Below are 17,351 nucleotides of genomic sequence, written 5' to 3' on the forward strand. Positions count from 1 at the left end.
TCCTCCCTAGTGCAGGCACTCTGCCTTTGGCACCAGCAATCCAAACACGCTGACTCAGCTTTTCTCTACCTCTCTCTTGCTTGTCAAATTTTAAGGCTGTGTTGAAAACCATAAATTTCTGTTCTCGAAGAATGATGTTGAGCTGTGTTTGGCTGCCAGTTTGAAAGCATTTAGGGAGGCTAGTGATGGTTTTCATGCACTTTTCAGCAAGTGCAAACACTGGGAAATCAATTTAAAGCAAAAGGTGAAATATTCGCTCAACCACGTAAATCCAGGACTGAAATTACCAACTATGACAAGGACCTGAAACAAGGAACTTCCATCTGAAGGCAGATGATAGCTCTCATTTCCTAAGGCTTTATTTATAGGGCTCTCACTGGAGGAAAATAGACAATTATGGACAGGAGGAAAATTAATATATTTTTCCTAGGATATACTGAATGATTCAGAGCTGAATCTGTGAAGGTCTGAAATTACAGCTCACATCAAACTCACCAGACCTTTAGCAAGACCTTTGTCAGAGCAAGACTTGCAGGGAAGGGTCCTGGTTTTTTTCTTGATGATCACCTTTACCTGGCCTGTAATTCCTGACTCTGGGAAGGATTTTACCAGAAAATGATGAATCAGGTTCCAGGCCTTAAAACCCCATGGTGTTAAGTTCACTTTTAATAAGTCTGGTGCTAACAGAGTTTATAAAGTCTTCAAAGCAAAAAGGAATCTGTTAAAAAGACAGAAGGTGGGTTCAGTCTTAAGTGAAGTGAGTAAAATTATAATTATAGTTTTAAGGCAATGCTGACTCACCACTGATAGCAAAGGTATATTTTTTAAGCCAGAAGCCCAGAATAAAAACTTCAGAGAATGACTTCAGTCTGATTAAATCCCACAGCATCAGCTCTTACACTGCTGCTGAACAAAGAGAGGATTTGAATTTGTGTAACAGGGATCTCCAGGAATATATGGCTGTCTCACCATTCACTAAAAGTAGAAAAACTTGTCATTTTTTTTTAATTTGCAATGTCCTGGGTTCCTCTTTCTAGAAGACTAATTCCTTTGAGCTGGGGGAGGTAGCCAGATCCATTGCAGATTAGCAAGGCCCTTTGAAGTTCACAGCTTGGGGTCCTGATGCAGACTGGGAAGCTCTGTATCAGCTTATGCTTTGGCATAAATTCTCCTAAATCCCTTGACTTTGGAGGATAACCAGAAATGGATAGGTAGCTTCCAGGGTACACCTGGTTGCATTTAAAAACTCAGCTGAGACCCTACAAGACACTGGTGGCACTGGTTCTTTCTGGCATACAGAGAGCTTGCTGTTACACCCTGCTGGCTCTGAGATCACCCTCCTGGCTGGTAACTCGAGGAGACAATCTTCTAGTGCAGTCAGTGCAGCAACCCATAATTACTTCAGCTCATACTCACTCCTGGATTTTGACAGCCATACACTGGGGAGAGTTAGCCCGTCTTTGCCCTGTTTTACCTCAAAGTGTTTGGTGGACGCTAAGCAAACCTTGGTCAAGAAGGTTAAAGCTGTAGCTTTGCATCAATACGTAGCTGTGAAATCAAATGGGGCTGAAATATGGAGATAGGAAACAGGGAGAAGGAGCAGGTGGGAGGGAGGTGTGACCCACAGATGGCTGTAAAAGGATGAATGTGCAGTAGAACACCATTGAACTTGGCCATACTGAATGTCATGAAAAGTCAAACAGCAGCGTGAGGGCTGGAACACACATGGGCGCTCCAGCCTTGTATGGATCATCCCTTCCACCAGCTGTGCTTCCAGGCACTCGTGTGAGCAGGTGAAGGTGAGATGGGTATGCTCAGGGAGGCCCTGAGGGCAGCAGCATGATTGTGGTTGCTTTGTTGATGGAGAGCCTTAGTTGGAGGCCACTGGTCAGGTTCAGGAGAGCTTCCACGTAGCTGGGCTTGGGGAGTTTGGTGGTAACCAGAATCCACTTGCCTTCGCCAGGAGGCAGAGCTGGAGCGCCTGGAGAGGGAATTTGCCATTCAGTCCCAGATCACGGAGGCTGCGCGGCGCCTGGCGAGCGACCCGAATGTCAGCAAAAAGCTGAAGAAGCAGAGGAAGACATCCTACCTGAACGCCCTGAAGAAACTGCAGGAGATCGAGAACGCCATCAACGAGTATCGCATCAAATCTGGGAAGAAGCCAACCCAGAGAGCCTCCCTGATCATAGATGGTAAGGGGGACTTAGTGCCCACAGCGTCAGGGAGGGTCTGTGAGGGCAGGGAGCAAAATTCTTACCAAATTTCCCCTCCCTCCTCTTCCCTGTCCTGCCTGGAGGACCGCAGGGGTGCTGTCAGAGGGTGCTGTGCATTAGGGATGTGCTGAGTCACAGCAGCAAAGCTGTGTTGTGCTGTGGATGATCAGGATGTCAGCAGAGCAGGCTGTGACTCCTTTGTTCTTCACCTATGAAATCGCTCTCTTGGCATCTCCTCCAGAGCAGTGCTGTACAAATGTAATTAATGTTAGCAGATTGGGGTGAGCTCTCTAGCTCAAAGGCATCTGTAAAATCAAAGTGGGAGCAGTGTCATTGCTGTGTTCAAATATTTCTTTTCTTTTTCTTTTTTTTTTTTTTTTTTAACAATGTAATTCTCAGGGCACTTTATGGTTTACTGGATTGTTGATTGGTTTTTCGTGAAATCTATTAACTTTCTGCTGTGGTTCTTTCTCCCTTGAGGATTTTTCCCTTTGTCTTGCAGAGCTTTTCTCTGTGACTTTGTGGCAGGAACTGAGATTAGAGCTGCTGTATTTGTGATCTGGGTACCAAATTGCACCTCAGTCAGGGATAACAGACAGCCATGAGGACACAGGTTGGGGGAGGCAGCTCTAACATCTGCGTGCCAAGAACCTGAGAGCTTTTCCTGCTGCTGCAGAGGATGCTCAGAAAACATTTCCTTGAATTCCACAGAACTGGTACTTAGAGTGAGCCTTTAGTTAGCATTAAGATGATCATTTCAAGAAGGTGGATCGAACCCAGAGTCCTTAAGGGCCAAGATGTGAATCTTGCTAATGGCACTGTGCCAGTGTGCATCCTCTGGGGATCTTGGCTCTCTGTTATGATTCAGTCTTAATCCCCAATTATTGAAAAGAGTTAGCAGCTCCTCTCTCAGCCTGCTACTGAGAGACCTGACCTGCAGCTCTGCCCTCCCAGACTGAGTGTGGGCTGAGTCAGTTGTTCATAGGAATTTTGCCTCTTGCTCTGTGAGGAGGAAGGTGTGGGTGACTGCTTAAGGCTAAGACTCAGTGGTCAAAGATCATGGTGCAGTTCAGCACTCAGTCAGTGCAATTCTTGGGACCATCTGACCATCTTTGTATTTTCTTCTCTTCAGAAGGAAACATTGCCAGTGAAGACAGCTCCCTTTCAGATGCCCTTGTTCTCGAGGATGGTATGTTGGCTGCTGTATGTTCTAGAGAGCAGGCAGGGATGTGTGAACTCCTGATTGACATTCCAAATAGAATTACTGCTCTGTGTAATAGTCCACTGATAGATCCCAGGAGCAAAAATGCTTGGTTTCCCCTGACTCTATCTTGTAGTCAGGCTTCAGGCCTGGAGCACTGAGTATTGCTCTGGTTATCACTCTGAATTATCTCAGAGGACAGTCCTAGAATGCCCTCTTATTTTCCCTTACGTTTCAGTTGTTTTAATGCATCACACACTCTTGCTGGCCATTCTCTCCCAAAATGGGAATGTCAAGCCAGTGCCCTTCTGAAAGTGAGCTCTTCAGGTTGTCCCTGAACACAGCCAGGGGAATTAGGATAAGGAAGCAGGCTCTGGAGGTGCGATGGTGTCTCTTGGAGTTGTGCTGCCATTGGAGGTGTCACACAGCCATCACCTCTCTCCCTTCTCTTCACAGAGGACTCTCAGGTCACCAGCACAATCTCCCCTCTGCAGTCCCCACACAAAGGCCTCCCGCCCCGGCCGCCGCTGCACAACCGGCCGCCCCCGCCGCAGTCGCTGGAAGGGCTCCGCCAGATGCATTTCCACCGCAACGACTACGACAAGTCCCCCATCAAACCCAAGATGTGGAGCGAGTCATCCCTGGATGAGCCCTATGAGAAGGTCAAGAAACGCTCCTCGCACAGCCATTCCAGGTGAGCCAGCTCTCTTGAAGCTCTATCACAGAGATACTCTCTGCTTTCAGGAGGGACAGGTGGGAGCCCTTTCAAAATTTACAAAGCTGTCCCTTACTAAAAGACTTTTAAGTGTTTTGGCCAATATCCAGGTCATAAAAATAGGCTACAGCCACATGATTGCTGTTGGGTATCTCAGTGTTATTCTACAAAACATGTAGAAGGGAAGGATGGTGGATCATCTGAGGGCTTTGACAGGGCTTGGCTTTGACCTCTGTCACTGTAGAAGCACAAGCGCTGGGACACAAGCTCAGAGCAGCAGCTGACCCAACTCCCACTCATCCCCACAAGATCCCAGGCATGTGCCTGAGATCTGGAAAGATGCACGGGAGGCACTTGCCCAAATTCCTGTGGGAGAGCTGAAGCAGGGTGTTTCCTCTTCAGCAGTCACAAGCGGTTCCCCAGCACTGGGAGCTGTGCCGAGGCAGGAGGGAGCAGCTCCCTGCAGAACAGCCCCATCCGGAGCCTTCCCCACTGGAATTCCCAGTCCAGCATGCCGTCGACGCCAGATCTACGGGTACGCAGTCCGCACTACGTCCACTCCACGCGGTAAGTCTTCCCAGCTCCAGTTTCACCTTGATTACCCTGAAATAAATTTTCCTTGCTTTATCCTTCCCTCAGGGTATGAATTAATTTCCAGTTCAGGAAAGGACACAAAACATTCCTGTTCACATAAGAGGCTCATGTGCTCATGCCAGTAGAGAATCTCTTCTGAAGTGACATCATGAAATCCCTTCAGATAAACACAGTTCTGCCCCTCATCCCTCCCCTGAAGTGATCAAGCTTTTCTTCTGCTGGGACCTTTCGTCTCGGACTGTTTATAGGCTCTACAAGCCACTTTTAAAATGCATGTAGTGCTACTGCTAAATTCTGCAGTAAATTCTTCCATGGATCCAGCTGGAGAGAACATGTTGCTTCCTGTCCGATACAAAATGTTGAATAGTGGTAACTTTCCCTCATGGATAAAATGTTCGTAGGTGTGTGATGTTACAGGGAGATCGAGAGCCTGTATAAAGCAATCCAGCTGGGGACCCAGGTGGCAGTGGAATTTAGCCCAGGGTTGACAGAGGAAAGAGCTAAAGTGTGTAAAAGGGAGGTGATTTGATGTGTGGGCCCAAAGTTGACTGCAATTTTCAGCAGGATTTTTACAAACTGTTCAGCTTCATTGCGCTTTTGCTTTTGTGGCAAACTCCATGGACACTGCAGAGAGCAGAGCTGAGCCACAGCTGTGTGCTGGTCGGTATCCTGCCCTAAGGGGAAGTGCTACCATCATTTAGCTCAGAATAAATCAAGAGTCATGCCAACACATCAGCCTTGGGCAGAGACAATACAAGGCGTTAAAGCCCTGGGTTAAGTTTGTTACAAACTTTTGGCTTGAGGGTACCTTACAAAGGTGCAATGTCTGTTAATGCTGGAGCCAAGCTGCATGAGATATGAGCCTGGCACAGAGCTTGAGAATGGGCCTTGACTGGGTAGGGGCCATTTGGGTGTTTGAAACAACCATTGCTGAGTCTGTAGCTTATTCATGAGCTGCATGCCCTGGCCTTAGCCATCCATCAAGTAGATGTGTTTCTGCTCCTTGAATGGATGGGTGGAGCTCTTCAAACAGTCAGGGTGAATAGAGACCTCCCAGACTTGGCCATGAATCAAGCCTTGTAAGCTGTGATTTGGGGTGGTTGCCTGAAGGGTTGTCACCAGTAAGAGTCCTGCATGCGCTACCCATGGCTGGGCCCCAGTAACACCAAGCTGCTTGACAAGGGGTGACTTTTTCAATGGCCAGTGGAGAAATCACAACATTCAGGGCTAAGTATGGGCAGTCTGTCTGTCTCTCATCAGGTGGATTGTACCCATGCAGGACTTTCATGGGCCACTTGCAAGGGAATCTCACCACCTTTGTGGCCTGTGAGGTTGGCACGAGGTGAAGCTGGTAGCAAAGGGATGATGCTGATCCAAACAGCTCTGCCATGAGAGAGATGAACCATCAAAGCCAGGGCTTGAGGTTCCCAGACTTTACCCTTCAGACTGGGCTTTTCCCAGGGTGGGAACCACAGAGGAACTGGGTTGGGCAGGGATTTATGTCCCTCATGGTGCTGCAGACTGAATGTCACCACCAAGGAACTGAAGAAGAACAGGAACACCTCAGTCACCTCAAGCCCTCCAGCAGGGAAGCAGATGGCATTGCAGGGAGCAGCCCCAAGCAGTGCTTGAAGGGTTCAGGTTTCCAATACCCTCAGATTCCTTTGCTGGCTTTGTGTACAGACAGGGATGGGGAATGATTGAACCTGTTGACTTACAGCCTGTTTTGTTTCCTGGTACCTGCAGGTCAGTAGATATCAGCCCAACCAGACTGCACAGCTTAGCTCAGCACTTTAGACACCGGAGCTCCAGTTTGGAGTCACAAGGAAAGCTCCTCGGCTCAGAAAATGAGACAGGGAGCCCTGATTTCTACACCCCAGGGACTCGTAGCAGTAATGGCTCTGACCCCATGGACGACTGCTCTTCCTGCACCAGCCATTCCAGCTCGGAGCACTACTACCCTGCTCAGATGAACCCCAACTACTCCACCCTGGCAGAGGATTCCCCGTCGAAAGCCAGAGAACGGCAGAGGCAAAGGCACAAATCAGCAGGCAACCTGGTCTCTTCCAATTCAGGGAGTATGCCCAACCTGGCTGCGAGGAACGGGACAGGACACCATCGTGTCTACCTGCACAGCCAGAGCCAACCCTCCTCCCAGTACAGGATCAAAGAATATCCCCTGTACATCGAGGGCAGCTCCACGCCCGTGGTGGTGAGGAGCCTGGAGAACGACCAGGAGGGACACTACAGCGTGAAAGCACAATTCAAAACCTCCAACTCCTACACAGCAGGAGGGATGTTTAAGGAGAACTGGCACGGGGATGAAGTGGACTCGGTCAGGCTCACCCCGTCCCGCTCCCAAATCATAAGGACTCCATCTCTGGGCAGGGAGGGCCACGAGAAAGGCTCGGGTAGGACTGCGGTGTCGGATGAGCTGCGGCTCTGGTACCAGCGGTCCACGGCCTCCCACAAGGAGCACAGCCGCCTCTCGCACACGAGCTCCACCTCCTCAGACAGCAGCTCCCAGTACAGCACATCTTCTCAAAGCACCTTTGTGGCACACAGCCGGGTCACAAGAATGCCTCAGATGTGTAAAGCAACATCAGGTAAGAGCCAGGCCCAGGCAGAGGGACGGGAGGGATGGCAGCCTCATTCAGCCTGGATTTGTGCCAGGCATTACACCCCAGCTGGAGAGCAGTGCCAGACCACAGCACATTATCTGGCCTTCAGACACTGCTCACCAAGCCTGGAGGTGTAACACTGGGGAGAAGGCCTTGTCCGAGACATTCATCAAGTGGGAATGTTTTTCCATGGAAATCATCACTTCTCAATGATGCGCTCAAAAGACAGAGAGAGACCAAAGCCCAGTTATTGTCAGGTCTTTCATCAGAGTGCAGTTGGGTTTTGGGTGATGGCACTAGAGGCTGAAGGTGACAAAACCACAGGGAGCATCACTATTCATAATCACAGCGAGGGGAGCAATGAAGCAAGCAGGGGTTCAGCACAGACTAGGAGAATGTATGTCCTCACTGAAACAACAAAAGCATGAGAAAGGTGAAGTGGGGCATGCCAGCCCCTCCACCCCCCACAAAAATGTTTGAGCAATGACATCTTTGTGCACTGCTGAGACTTGGTTTTCCCATGCAGCTCCAATAACTCTGCTGATAATACCCTGAAATTCAGTGCTGAAGTTTGTGCAGTACTATGCCTCTGTGTCATGTACAGAGCTTTGCACTCCTCTGTGCTGTTAATATTAAATGGTAAGAAAACAGTCAAATTCATTACACTGAGAAGGCCACAATGTGCTTTGAAACAGACCAAGGTTAAATATTTACTGGCCATCAGTCACTGCTTGTCCAGCCAGTGTGGACAGATCAAGGACTTGCTAAAAACCTGAGCCACATGCCTCAGCATGGGAGATACCATTGCTCTGGCCTCACTTGTCACTGCCTCCCAGGCAGACCAGTGCATTGTCCAGCCATGCTGGCTGCTGGCCTTCTGCCATCCCAGCATGGTGTCCAGTCCATGGTGACCACCACGCTGGCAGCAGTGGGGCCCTGCACTTGCTGCCAACTCCAGCATGGAGTCAGAGATGGTTTGACACAGGCTCCTCATGGGCCACCAACAGCTGCCCAAGAAGAGGCTGATTTATGTGTGATGCCAACACTCACAGGAGAATCAGGTGTGGACCAAGACACAACTGAGTAGCTGCTAGAACCATCCCATGTCTCCCTGTGAAAATCTGTCTTCCTCCCTTTGGTTAATGGGTATTATGTTCCATGCAGCAAGAGAAAATGCTTGAACACTGGAAAGCTTTTGGTTGGCCTTGGAAATGGTACCAGTTCAGGAAAATTGTGGCTTTGGGGTGAGAGCATGTAAAAATCACTGTCATTCAGTCTATTACCCCACTCAGCTGGGTCTTTAAACCTAAATGTGATACCTGTGCAGCACAAGTGTGCTCAGTAATCACAGCATGGCCTGACCAGTTGGCAGCGTAGATTGGTTTTGTGTTCAGAGTCTGTTCCCAGTCACCGCTGTGGGAGGATACTGACCTCAGGAGCTGTCAGCTCCAAGAAGCAAATTAAAATTTGGTTTTCCCTTTAAGTGTCATTTGGCAGCAGCTAAAGAATTTAACAGCAGAGAGGGGTGCCAGGTAGAAGCCTCCATAATTTCAGCTGATCAGTCCTATCTGATAGGTCTATTGGGCTGCACACTGTCCTTCAAAGAGGATCAGACTCCTTGGCATGTATTAAATCCAGAGGGTCAACACTGTATGGACTTGAGGAAGAGGAAGGGTTGGTCAGGTGGATTTATTTGCTGGACCCTCACCAGGGAAATTCCCCCAAGAACCACTTCCCATTTTTAGTCCAGATTACTTCTGTCTTCGTTCAAGTAAGCTAAGCCTTTCTTTGGTCCCTAATAGGACTGTCAACAAAGCCAAACATTTTTTACAAATGCACAGTGAAAGGAAGTTGTAGCTTTTGAAATCTTCAGCGCTGTCTTCCTCCTTAGCACGTGACCAGTGTACTTGTCCAGGCTCTCACCACTGCCAGCCCTGGCTCCTAGGGACACAAAGCATCTCCCACCAGCCCTGGAAGCAGGAGGCTGAGCCTGGCAGGCTGAGCTCCTCCAGTTCAGGACCCATGGAGCCCAGGCAGCAGCAACCAAGCTTCTGTGCTGGGAGAAGCGTGGTGTGTCCCAGCCAGGATCAGGAGAGTCTGGGTAGCTGTATTCAGCTGGAGGCTGTGTTCCTGCAGAGCTGAGGCCACATCCAGCCTGTGACTTGCAGCAGTGTCAGCAGAGGCTGTGCTCCTGTGCCGCGTCCAGGCACAATCGCCCAGGAACAGGGCGAGGCCTGTCCCAGGCTGTGTTTACTCACAGCCAGACATGTTTCTGCTGGTCTGACCAGCTGATGCTTCTGAACCACCCTGACCTTTGCGTTCTCACCTCACCAGTCGTTTTCCTCCACCCTTGGTTGTTTTCCAGCTGCCTTACCTCACAGCCAGAGGAGTTCCACGCCGTCGAGCGAGCTCGCAGCCACGCCGCCGGGCAGTCCCCACCACATTCTCACGTGGCAGACTGGGTGAGTGTCTGTGGGGACAGGTTAGAGAATCCACCTCACTCAGTGCTGCTGAGAAAAAGCGCCCCACACACAAGCACAGCTATGGGGAATGTTTCCCCAGTGCTCTATTGCCTATATCTGCACGGAGCATTTCCAGTCTCCCACCTGTGCTCTTGTGGGGGTGGAGCTCTGGTTTAGGCTGACCAAGACATGGCCGAGCCATCCACACCCAGCAGCAATGCTCCAAGCAGTGTCAGACTGACAGGGAAAGAAGCCTTGCAGGTTCCTCCTGCTTGGACAATCTCCTTCCTTCAATCTTCATATGTTGAAATAGCTGATGTTTCTTTTTCAGCAGCCATCACACTGACTGTCCACACCAAGACCTTGTGCAAAGACAAGGTTCAGTGCCTGCCATACCTGTGTGTGCAGCAACCTCATTTTTCTGCTCAGTTTTCCCCAGCAATGTGTCTGCATGACTATTAAGTGCATCTTTTTTCAGCTACCACTAACATGAAAGTGCTTCACCAGAGTGTGAAGGGAGGCATTACACATAGGTAGCCATTACTCATGTAAATACAGTAATTGGGTTCTTTGGCACACCTTTACAAGGCAGGGAGTTCCAGGAGTAAATAAACAACCTTTTGTAAGCTCCCATGGGTATTCTCTAGCAATCTCTGTCCAGCAATTCTGTCCTGCCATGGGAAATAAAGGTCACTTCCAGATCCCATCTAACGCAGCACATCCCAGATTAGGGGATGAGATTTTGATGAGATCAGCTAGATCTGACACTACAGTCCTCAAAATACCCTAGTCCTTTGAAAACATTTCACTGTGCAGCCACTGGAAAATCTCCTGCCCTGTAATTACCCTGGTCACCTATGACCAGGTTTGACCTCTGGTTTTACTCCAGCCCTGCTTGTGACTGCACTTTAAATAGGAGATGAGGAGAACCATAACCACAATCCCTTAGGCTTACCTGGATTTTAAATTCACACATTTGACATCCAGCCTCACGTGGTCTTTGCATGTGCTTCCAGCTTTAAAACAGGAGAATGTTCTTGGTCTCATTTCAGAAAAAGTCAAGGAATAGCAAGATAGGTAAAAGGTACCTACCTTTATCATACACAGAAATTTCCACTATTAAGAGTTTGAGTCTAAACTCAAATTTTAGTCTCAGTCTCCATCCAATCCTAATTCTTCTAAATATCTCGATGATGATCAGAATGAAAACTGGTGAGCAGCCAGCTGAGACATCTGTTTGAATAATCCCAGCTTTTCTTATTTTTCCATACAAGATAAGCCCTGCACTTTGTCTCTCGCAGCAAAAATACATCAAGCCAAATTCTCAGCTGGTGAAAGTGAAGTTAGCTGGACTTAGAGTTTAGGCCCTGCACCAACAACCAGTGCAGAAAGAATTGGAGACAAATCAGCACTTTTTTTGTGCCTGGGCATAGCACCCAAGGTGTATGTATATAAATACAGGAGTGGATGCAGTCTGCCATTGGATGCACAACACAGATTCCCTCACTGCAGGAGCAGCTGTGCCCACCCAGCACGACTCAACAGATTGACAGTTCTCCCCAACATGTTTTTGTGTCACTAACTTTTTCTAAAGATGATTCATCAACTTGTTTCCCCACTGGATTAATAAGCTCATAACAATGTCTGTGTCACTTCTTTTCTTTAACATTTCCTCTCTCCTCTTTCCTCCTTTTTTGCTCTCCTTTGTTCAGGGAAGCAACAGACAACTCACCCACTATGGATGAGTCTCAGTCTCCAACCCACCAAAGTACTGATGAATAGAGGTATAGTAAGGGAACGTTTTGTTCTTTCCTCCTTCTGCCCCACAGTCCGAGAGCACAGTGCGAGTGCCCGGCCTCCTGCTGTCCTGCCGGAGCAGCCCTTTAGCTGTGAGCCCGCTTGGCTGCCAGCAAGGCTTCCCTCAGTGCCTGGGAGCATTCAAAGCCCTTTCTGTGCCTTTTCAGCGAGTCTGTGCCTTTGCCCTGTGAAAGGGACTTGGGCCCAGCCTGCTTGTGTCCCTGCAGAGGCTGAACGGGCAGAGAGAGAGGGGAGGGGGGCAACAAATCTGTGGCTTGGGACAACGGAAAGCAGTGTGGGCAGAGTGCTGTGGGAATAGTCTGGGAGCAGCCTGGTGGGGACATGAGCTCGGGTAAGCTTGAAGGACCTGGCCAGAGCTCCTGGCCTCGCTCCAGCCACAGCTCCATCACCCTTTCCTCTTCCCTCCCTGCTGCAGAACTGAGGCTGTTTGCAGCAGCCGCACCAGCAGAGAGGTTTTATGGAATGAAAAGCAACCCTGGTGCTGTTCCGGTGGGAAGACAGAGGGGGAAGAGTGAAGGGAACAAAAAACCCTCAGAGTATTTCTCTTTTAATTAAACTGCCGTCGCTGTCTGACACTCTCATTTGAATCTACAACCATTCACAGCTGGCATCTGTCAAATGTTTCAAGCCCAGCTTTCTAGAGATACTCCCATAAACCTCTGTGCTACAGCACAGAGCTGGGAAACAAAAGGCTCTTTAACATGCAAATAGCGATGCCCTTGCTCAGGTTCCTCTCAGACACCAATCCCAGGGAAGTCAGGTGGAAAACAGGGCAGAGGAAGCAGGAACTGTATCACATGTGAGATCAGTCCTGTGATGCGGGGAGGGAGTGCAGGAAGGAGTAGGAATCCCTCAGTAAACAGAAAAAATGTGCATCTCCTGCTTTTGGCCTCAAAACAATCTCTAGTTTGGAAGTCGGTTCAAATCAAAGTGTGAGGGACAGACATCAATTCTGGCTGTGATGGCACAAATAGAGCAATCACTTTTCAAAAGATCCAGATTTTGACCTGAGTGTTTTCCTCTGGCAAGAAGCTCTGCAACCTAAGCCAGGAGCTGACCCTGGTTGGAGCTCTTAATGTAAATAGCAAAGAAAATTCTCATGAATTCTCTCATCTGCTCAGTACAGGCAAAGAAAAAGCCAGGCAGCAAAAGAAGCAGTAGCTTGTCAGAGCTACCCCGAGATGAGTACTAAGCTACTGCAACAGAACACAGTCCTTTCCACATCAGACCTGGCATGGTCTCATTAGGCCCTTCCTGGTTCATCCCTGGAAAGCCACGTAACTCTGGGATTGCTCAGTGTTGCACAAGGCTCTGCCCAGAGAAGAAGTGCTACAAGAAAATGCCACCACCCTCCTCCTTCCACATTCCCACTGGGTGATACAGCCTATGGCTGAGAGAGCTGCTCTAAGGACTTGCTCCTTGGAGAGCATCCTATGGAAAAATCTCTATCCCAACTTACTACCAAGCCAGACAGCAGGCAGAGCCCTCAGACTGTGCAGAGCCCTCAGGCAGGGCAGAGGCACAGCAGTGCTGCTGTACCCAGGGCAGGGGGGAAGAAGACACAGCAGAGTGCAGTGGGGTCTGTGAATATCCTGCATTCCTCTCCACCCATAATACAATGTTTTATGCTCAGGTTGAACTTCCCAGGAGCGCTCACTGTCCTAACAAAGTTTCCTTTCTCCTGCAGGAACTACAATGATAGCTGTTTCCTGGATTCTCCCCTCTATCCAGAATTAGCAGATGTCCAGTGGTATGGGCAGGAAAAAGCCAAGCCCGGGACTCTAGTGTGAACCCCTGACCTCAAGTTAATCACATCAATGCCATTCTGAGATCACCTCACTGCCTCTCATTTGCCTTACCCAGATGCACTGTCACGCAGCACCAGCTTCAACTCTAAGCACTTTTTTCACGATGCAATTCAAGACAACATCTATGGAACACTGGCCCTGAGACACCCACCAGGACAGGAACAGAGCGCAGCACATCCCATTGCCAGACGGGTGCCCGTCCCTCCCACGGCCCCGGGGCAGCGGGTGGAGAGGGGCAGCCATCTGAAGAGTCAGTTTCAAAGTTGGTTTTCCTTTGAAACAATGAAGCCTTTCAAGGCTCATATCAAAGATTAGCGTTGCACAGCACGTAACAGCAGTAAGAGTTCCATGACCTGCGAGATGAAGCCAACAGCATTAGTTTTAAGGGGGTGGGAATAGGACAGAGGCTGAGAAATGGAGACCATCATCCTGAAAATGCATCTGTTCTGAAACAGCAAAATCCCACCACTTCAGAGATGTGTCAGTCTCACAATCAGGTCAGCACTGCCAAAGATCGCCACACCACTGTTGGCAGGATGAGTGTGCTCAGCAAGTTCTAGCTACAAGAACATCTCCCTTCTTTAACTCAATGGCAGGCACGACCACCCCCTGCAAAATGGCATTTCCTTCTTTGCTTGGAGTCCACCTACACGCAAGCAAACCAACCCCCTGTGCTGCAGACACACCCGAGGTCTGGGCTGGTATCACAGCATCACTGTCTGCAAGCCACTGTTGAACTGGACAGACAAGGTTTACAAAGGCATTACCTACAGCAGAGCCAAGTACTGCACTCACAGCATCTCTGTGGCTGGCACAGAGTGCCCACCAGTACATGGAGAGGTTGGGATTGCATTGGTTGTTTTGATACAGATAAAAATTACCAAAAAAACCTTTCCACAAACAGATACAGCCAATAAATTTGAATCTATTTCTGCACAAAGCGTTAAAGTGAAATCCAAGGGAAAGCACATCGCAATCGACCTGACACAGCCAAGCTGCGATCACATATCGGTTCCACTCCTCTTCCCTTCATTAGCACCAGTGTAGCAAAGGGCTCGTCACCCGTGCGCTGCCGTGTGGGAGAACCGGTCTGTCGGGAAGCGGGAAGGCTCCTGGAGCGGGGTTGGACAACCAGCAGACAGGCAAATCTTCCCCTTGCCAGAGAGAAAGAGAAGCGACCAAGCAAGCGTCGGACAGAAGCGAGAGCTGCCTGTGGACACCAAACGGAGTCGCACGAGTGCGGCCTGGAAGGAGCTGCAAGTTTACACATACTTTAGAGCAATGCTTTATACATGTCAAGCCATGGAGCTTTCAAAGGCCTCAAAGACACTTTTGTAACGAACAAGTGCACAATCTAGGTGGATGTTGAAGCTGGCACGTCTTAGTCTTCACTGCGGTGCTATGCTGTTTTTATTGCCACTCAATGGGGGTGGGCGCCCAGCCTTCCCCTGTTGGTGCGTGCAAACGATGATTTCCTATGGGAAAGGCATTAAAAGAAACGGCTGGAGGGGGTTACTTTGTGAAAAGCAGAAACTGAAGTTAGCTTTAGTTTAAGGAAAAAGGAAAAAAAAAAAGCGTGAGTGTGCGTGCGTGTGTGTGTGTGTGTTCCAAGAATAACAACAGCATCTACCAGACAAAGTAGAGCGAGACGTTTCGAATTAAACACTGCAACTTGGGGGGCTGCCACACCTTTTGGTATTAAGGTTGCTGGAAAACTGCATTCCAGGCTTTAAAAGAGAATGGGTTCTGTGTAATTAGGCTTTGAAAAATGATGGGGTTTCTAAACATTAATGCAAGCGGCTCATGCCAATTCCTTCCTGCAGCTCACTCCAGAAGTGTTGGCTTCGGTTCCCTGCGCTGCTGCCTTGCATCACTGGCGAGGTGGGGAGGTGGCCTTGCGGAGATGAGGCAGCAACGGACAGAAAGGCTGTCATTTGTCCAGGGAAATCTGTGGCAGAGCCAGGATTGGATGGGGCAGGAGGCCAGGGGCTCTGAGCAGCCTGGTCCAGTGGGAGGTGTCCCTGCCCATGGCAGGGGTTGGCACCAGATGATGTCACTTCCAAGACAAACCCCTCCCTAATTCTACAATAAGGAAACTCATGTTTACACATGAAGCATAAATGAATTTTCCCTCTGAAAAAAACCAACAAAAACACTGGCAAAGGGTTTACAAAGGTAGCCACACAAACCTTGTGCTTCTGGGCCTCCCTGAAGCATCACCCGGGAGTGCAATGCACTGTGACAGTAATAGAAGCCTTACTTTCAATTCTGGAAGAACAGCCAGTGGTGAGATTGCAGCCTTTATCTGAACTTGCAAAATGCTGTTTTCACCATCTCTTTGTGCTTTGGGGTCTTTAACATGGAAATTATTTCAAGTTCCTAATTGGATTTTTAGCTGGATAAGAGATAGTACTGATTAATGACATTTACTGATAAGATTTGGTAGCTAAAGTGAAAGGATTAAGTAAGGACCAAATTAAGCTACAGAGAATAATTTAGCCCAAGGATTTTTAGGGGCTCTGAGCAACTGTCTGTTTTCTTTTTAATTTCCCTGGTAAGTGGTTTGGGTTTGGTTTTTTTTTTTTCTGTGTACCTTCTTTTAATTAAAAAGAATTCAACAACAGCGGCACTATGAGGCCTCTGGGCACTACAGGAAGAAACATTAATTCCTCCAAGACCAGCTCTGCAGTTTTGCAGCAAAGGTTAAAAGGTGGCAGCCCTGAAATTAGGGGGGAAAAATAAAAATGTTTAGCCTGAATTGCAAACAGGCTGGAGTGGCAAAAAAGCTTTCTAGAAACGGATTGAGTTTTGCTTTGTGTTCTGCTTTTCTGGTTTGCAATCAAGGCACATGTGAGCAGCCAGTCTGGTAGTAAAGACAGATTAAGTAAAACAGGTTTTACTGTTTAGCTCAATTCAATTAAACACAAATGTACATAAAATGTTAATCATATGAGATTAACATATTTAAGTATAACATGGAGGGGTATATACATAGCTATTATAGACAAGCACTTGACTACCAACTTAACCCCTCCTTTACTTTTTTATTTTTCAAGGCTCCATCTGCCATAAAGCCACAACCGCGTTCAATCTCCGTGTCTGACACTCCCTCTGTGTGGGCAGGAGCCAGGGGACGGTCCCTGCACGGGGCCATGCTGGGAGGCAGGGTTTATTTTTAAATGATATTATATGCAGTCGAGTGTTGAAAATGTTGAAACAGTCCAATTTGTTTTCACTCTGTATTAGTTTTAGTTTCAGGCATAGCCGATCCCCATTCAGGTGCTATCAGATGACCAGTTACTGCTTAGTTAACTAGATGTAAAGTTTTACATATATATTAATGTCAATAGTTTTATTACAAGTTGTGTAAAATGGACTCTCTAGTTTAAAAAAAAGAAAAAAAAAAAGAAAAAAAATTAGGTCTCTCCTGAAATTGACTTTAGAGCATGGAAAATGATTTTACTGGATTCTGTTCAACTGTAATCAAGGAAAAAAAAATATGTATGTTGTAGAAAAAGTTGCAGAATTAAAAAAGATCTGCTTTTAATTTATTCTTTTTGTATTAAGAATTTGTATAGTTACCTTTACATTTTGCAAAACGGTGTTGTCAACACTTCCTTATTAAAGCATTTTCAAAATGAAACCTTGCCGTGGTCTCTTCAGTAGGGCAGAGCCTGGGCCATCCTCACCACTGCTAGAGATGCTCCGTCCAGATGTGTGCACAGCTGGGCAGGGTGTCCATGAGGGACCTGCTCCTTGGCTGCCAGGGAGCCTGATTGCAGGGAACACTAGGCATTCCCCCAAAAAAGCCCATCCTCTAGAGATCCCTTGGGATTCAGCACCCAGCAGATTCATGCTCGCTCCGTGCCATGTTCTCCCAAGCATTGGTCCCAGGGGTCCCAGGAGGACAAAGAGTGTG

General features: G+C 48.3%; 1 protein-coding gene across 3 annotated transcripts in view; it reads left to right on the forward strand.

The window, feature by feature from the left end:
• Positions 1-16,924, forward strand: part of FRMD4A (FERM domain containing 4A) — a gene marked incomplete at both ends in the record, with an annotated part of 358,630 nt that extends 341,706 nt beyond the window's left edge. For 2 of the 3 annotated variants that reach the window (XM_082280836.1, XM_082280835.1), the window contains 7 exons: positions 1,964-2,192; positions 3,346-3,402; positions 3,871-4,108; positions 4,532-4,696; positions 6,470-7,329; positions 9,710-9,806; positions 11,519-11,588. In XM_082280836.1, the coding sequence (XP_082136962.1) occupies positions 1,964-2,192; positions 3,346-3,402; positions 3,871-4,108; positions 4,532-4,696; positions 6,470-7,329; positions 9,710-9,806; positions 11,519-11,588 (1,716 nt within the window). Of the gene's footprint in view, positions 1-1,963; positions 2,193-3,345; positions 3,403-3,870; positions 4,109-4,531; positions 4,697-6,469; positions 7,330-9,709; positions 9,807-11,518; positions 11,589-13,311 lie in introns of those variants that run through there. The other variant, XM_082280834.1, reaches the window with a different exon arrangement.
• Positions 16,925-17,351: the final 427 nt, after the last annotated feature.

Source organism: Coloeus monedula (genome assembly GCF_965178545.1).
Source record: "Coloeus monedula genome assembly, chromosome: 4".
Lineage (NCBI taxonomy): Eukaryota > Metazoa > Chordata > Aves > Passeriformes > Corvidae > Coloeus > Coloeus monedula.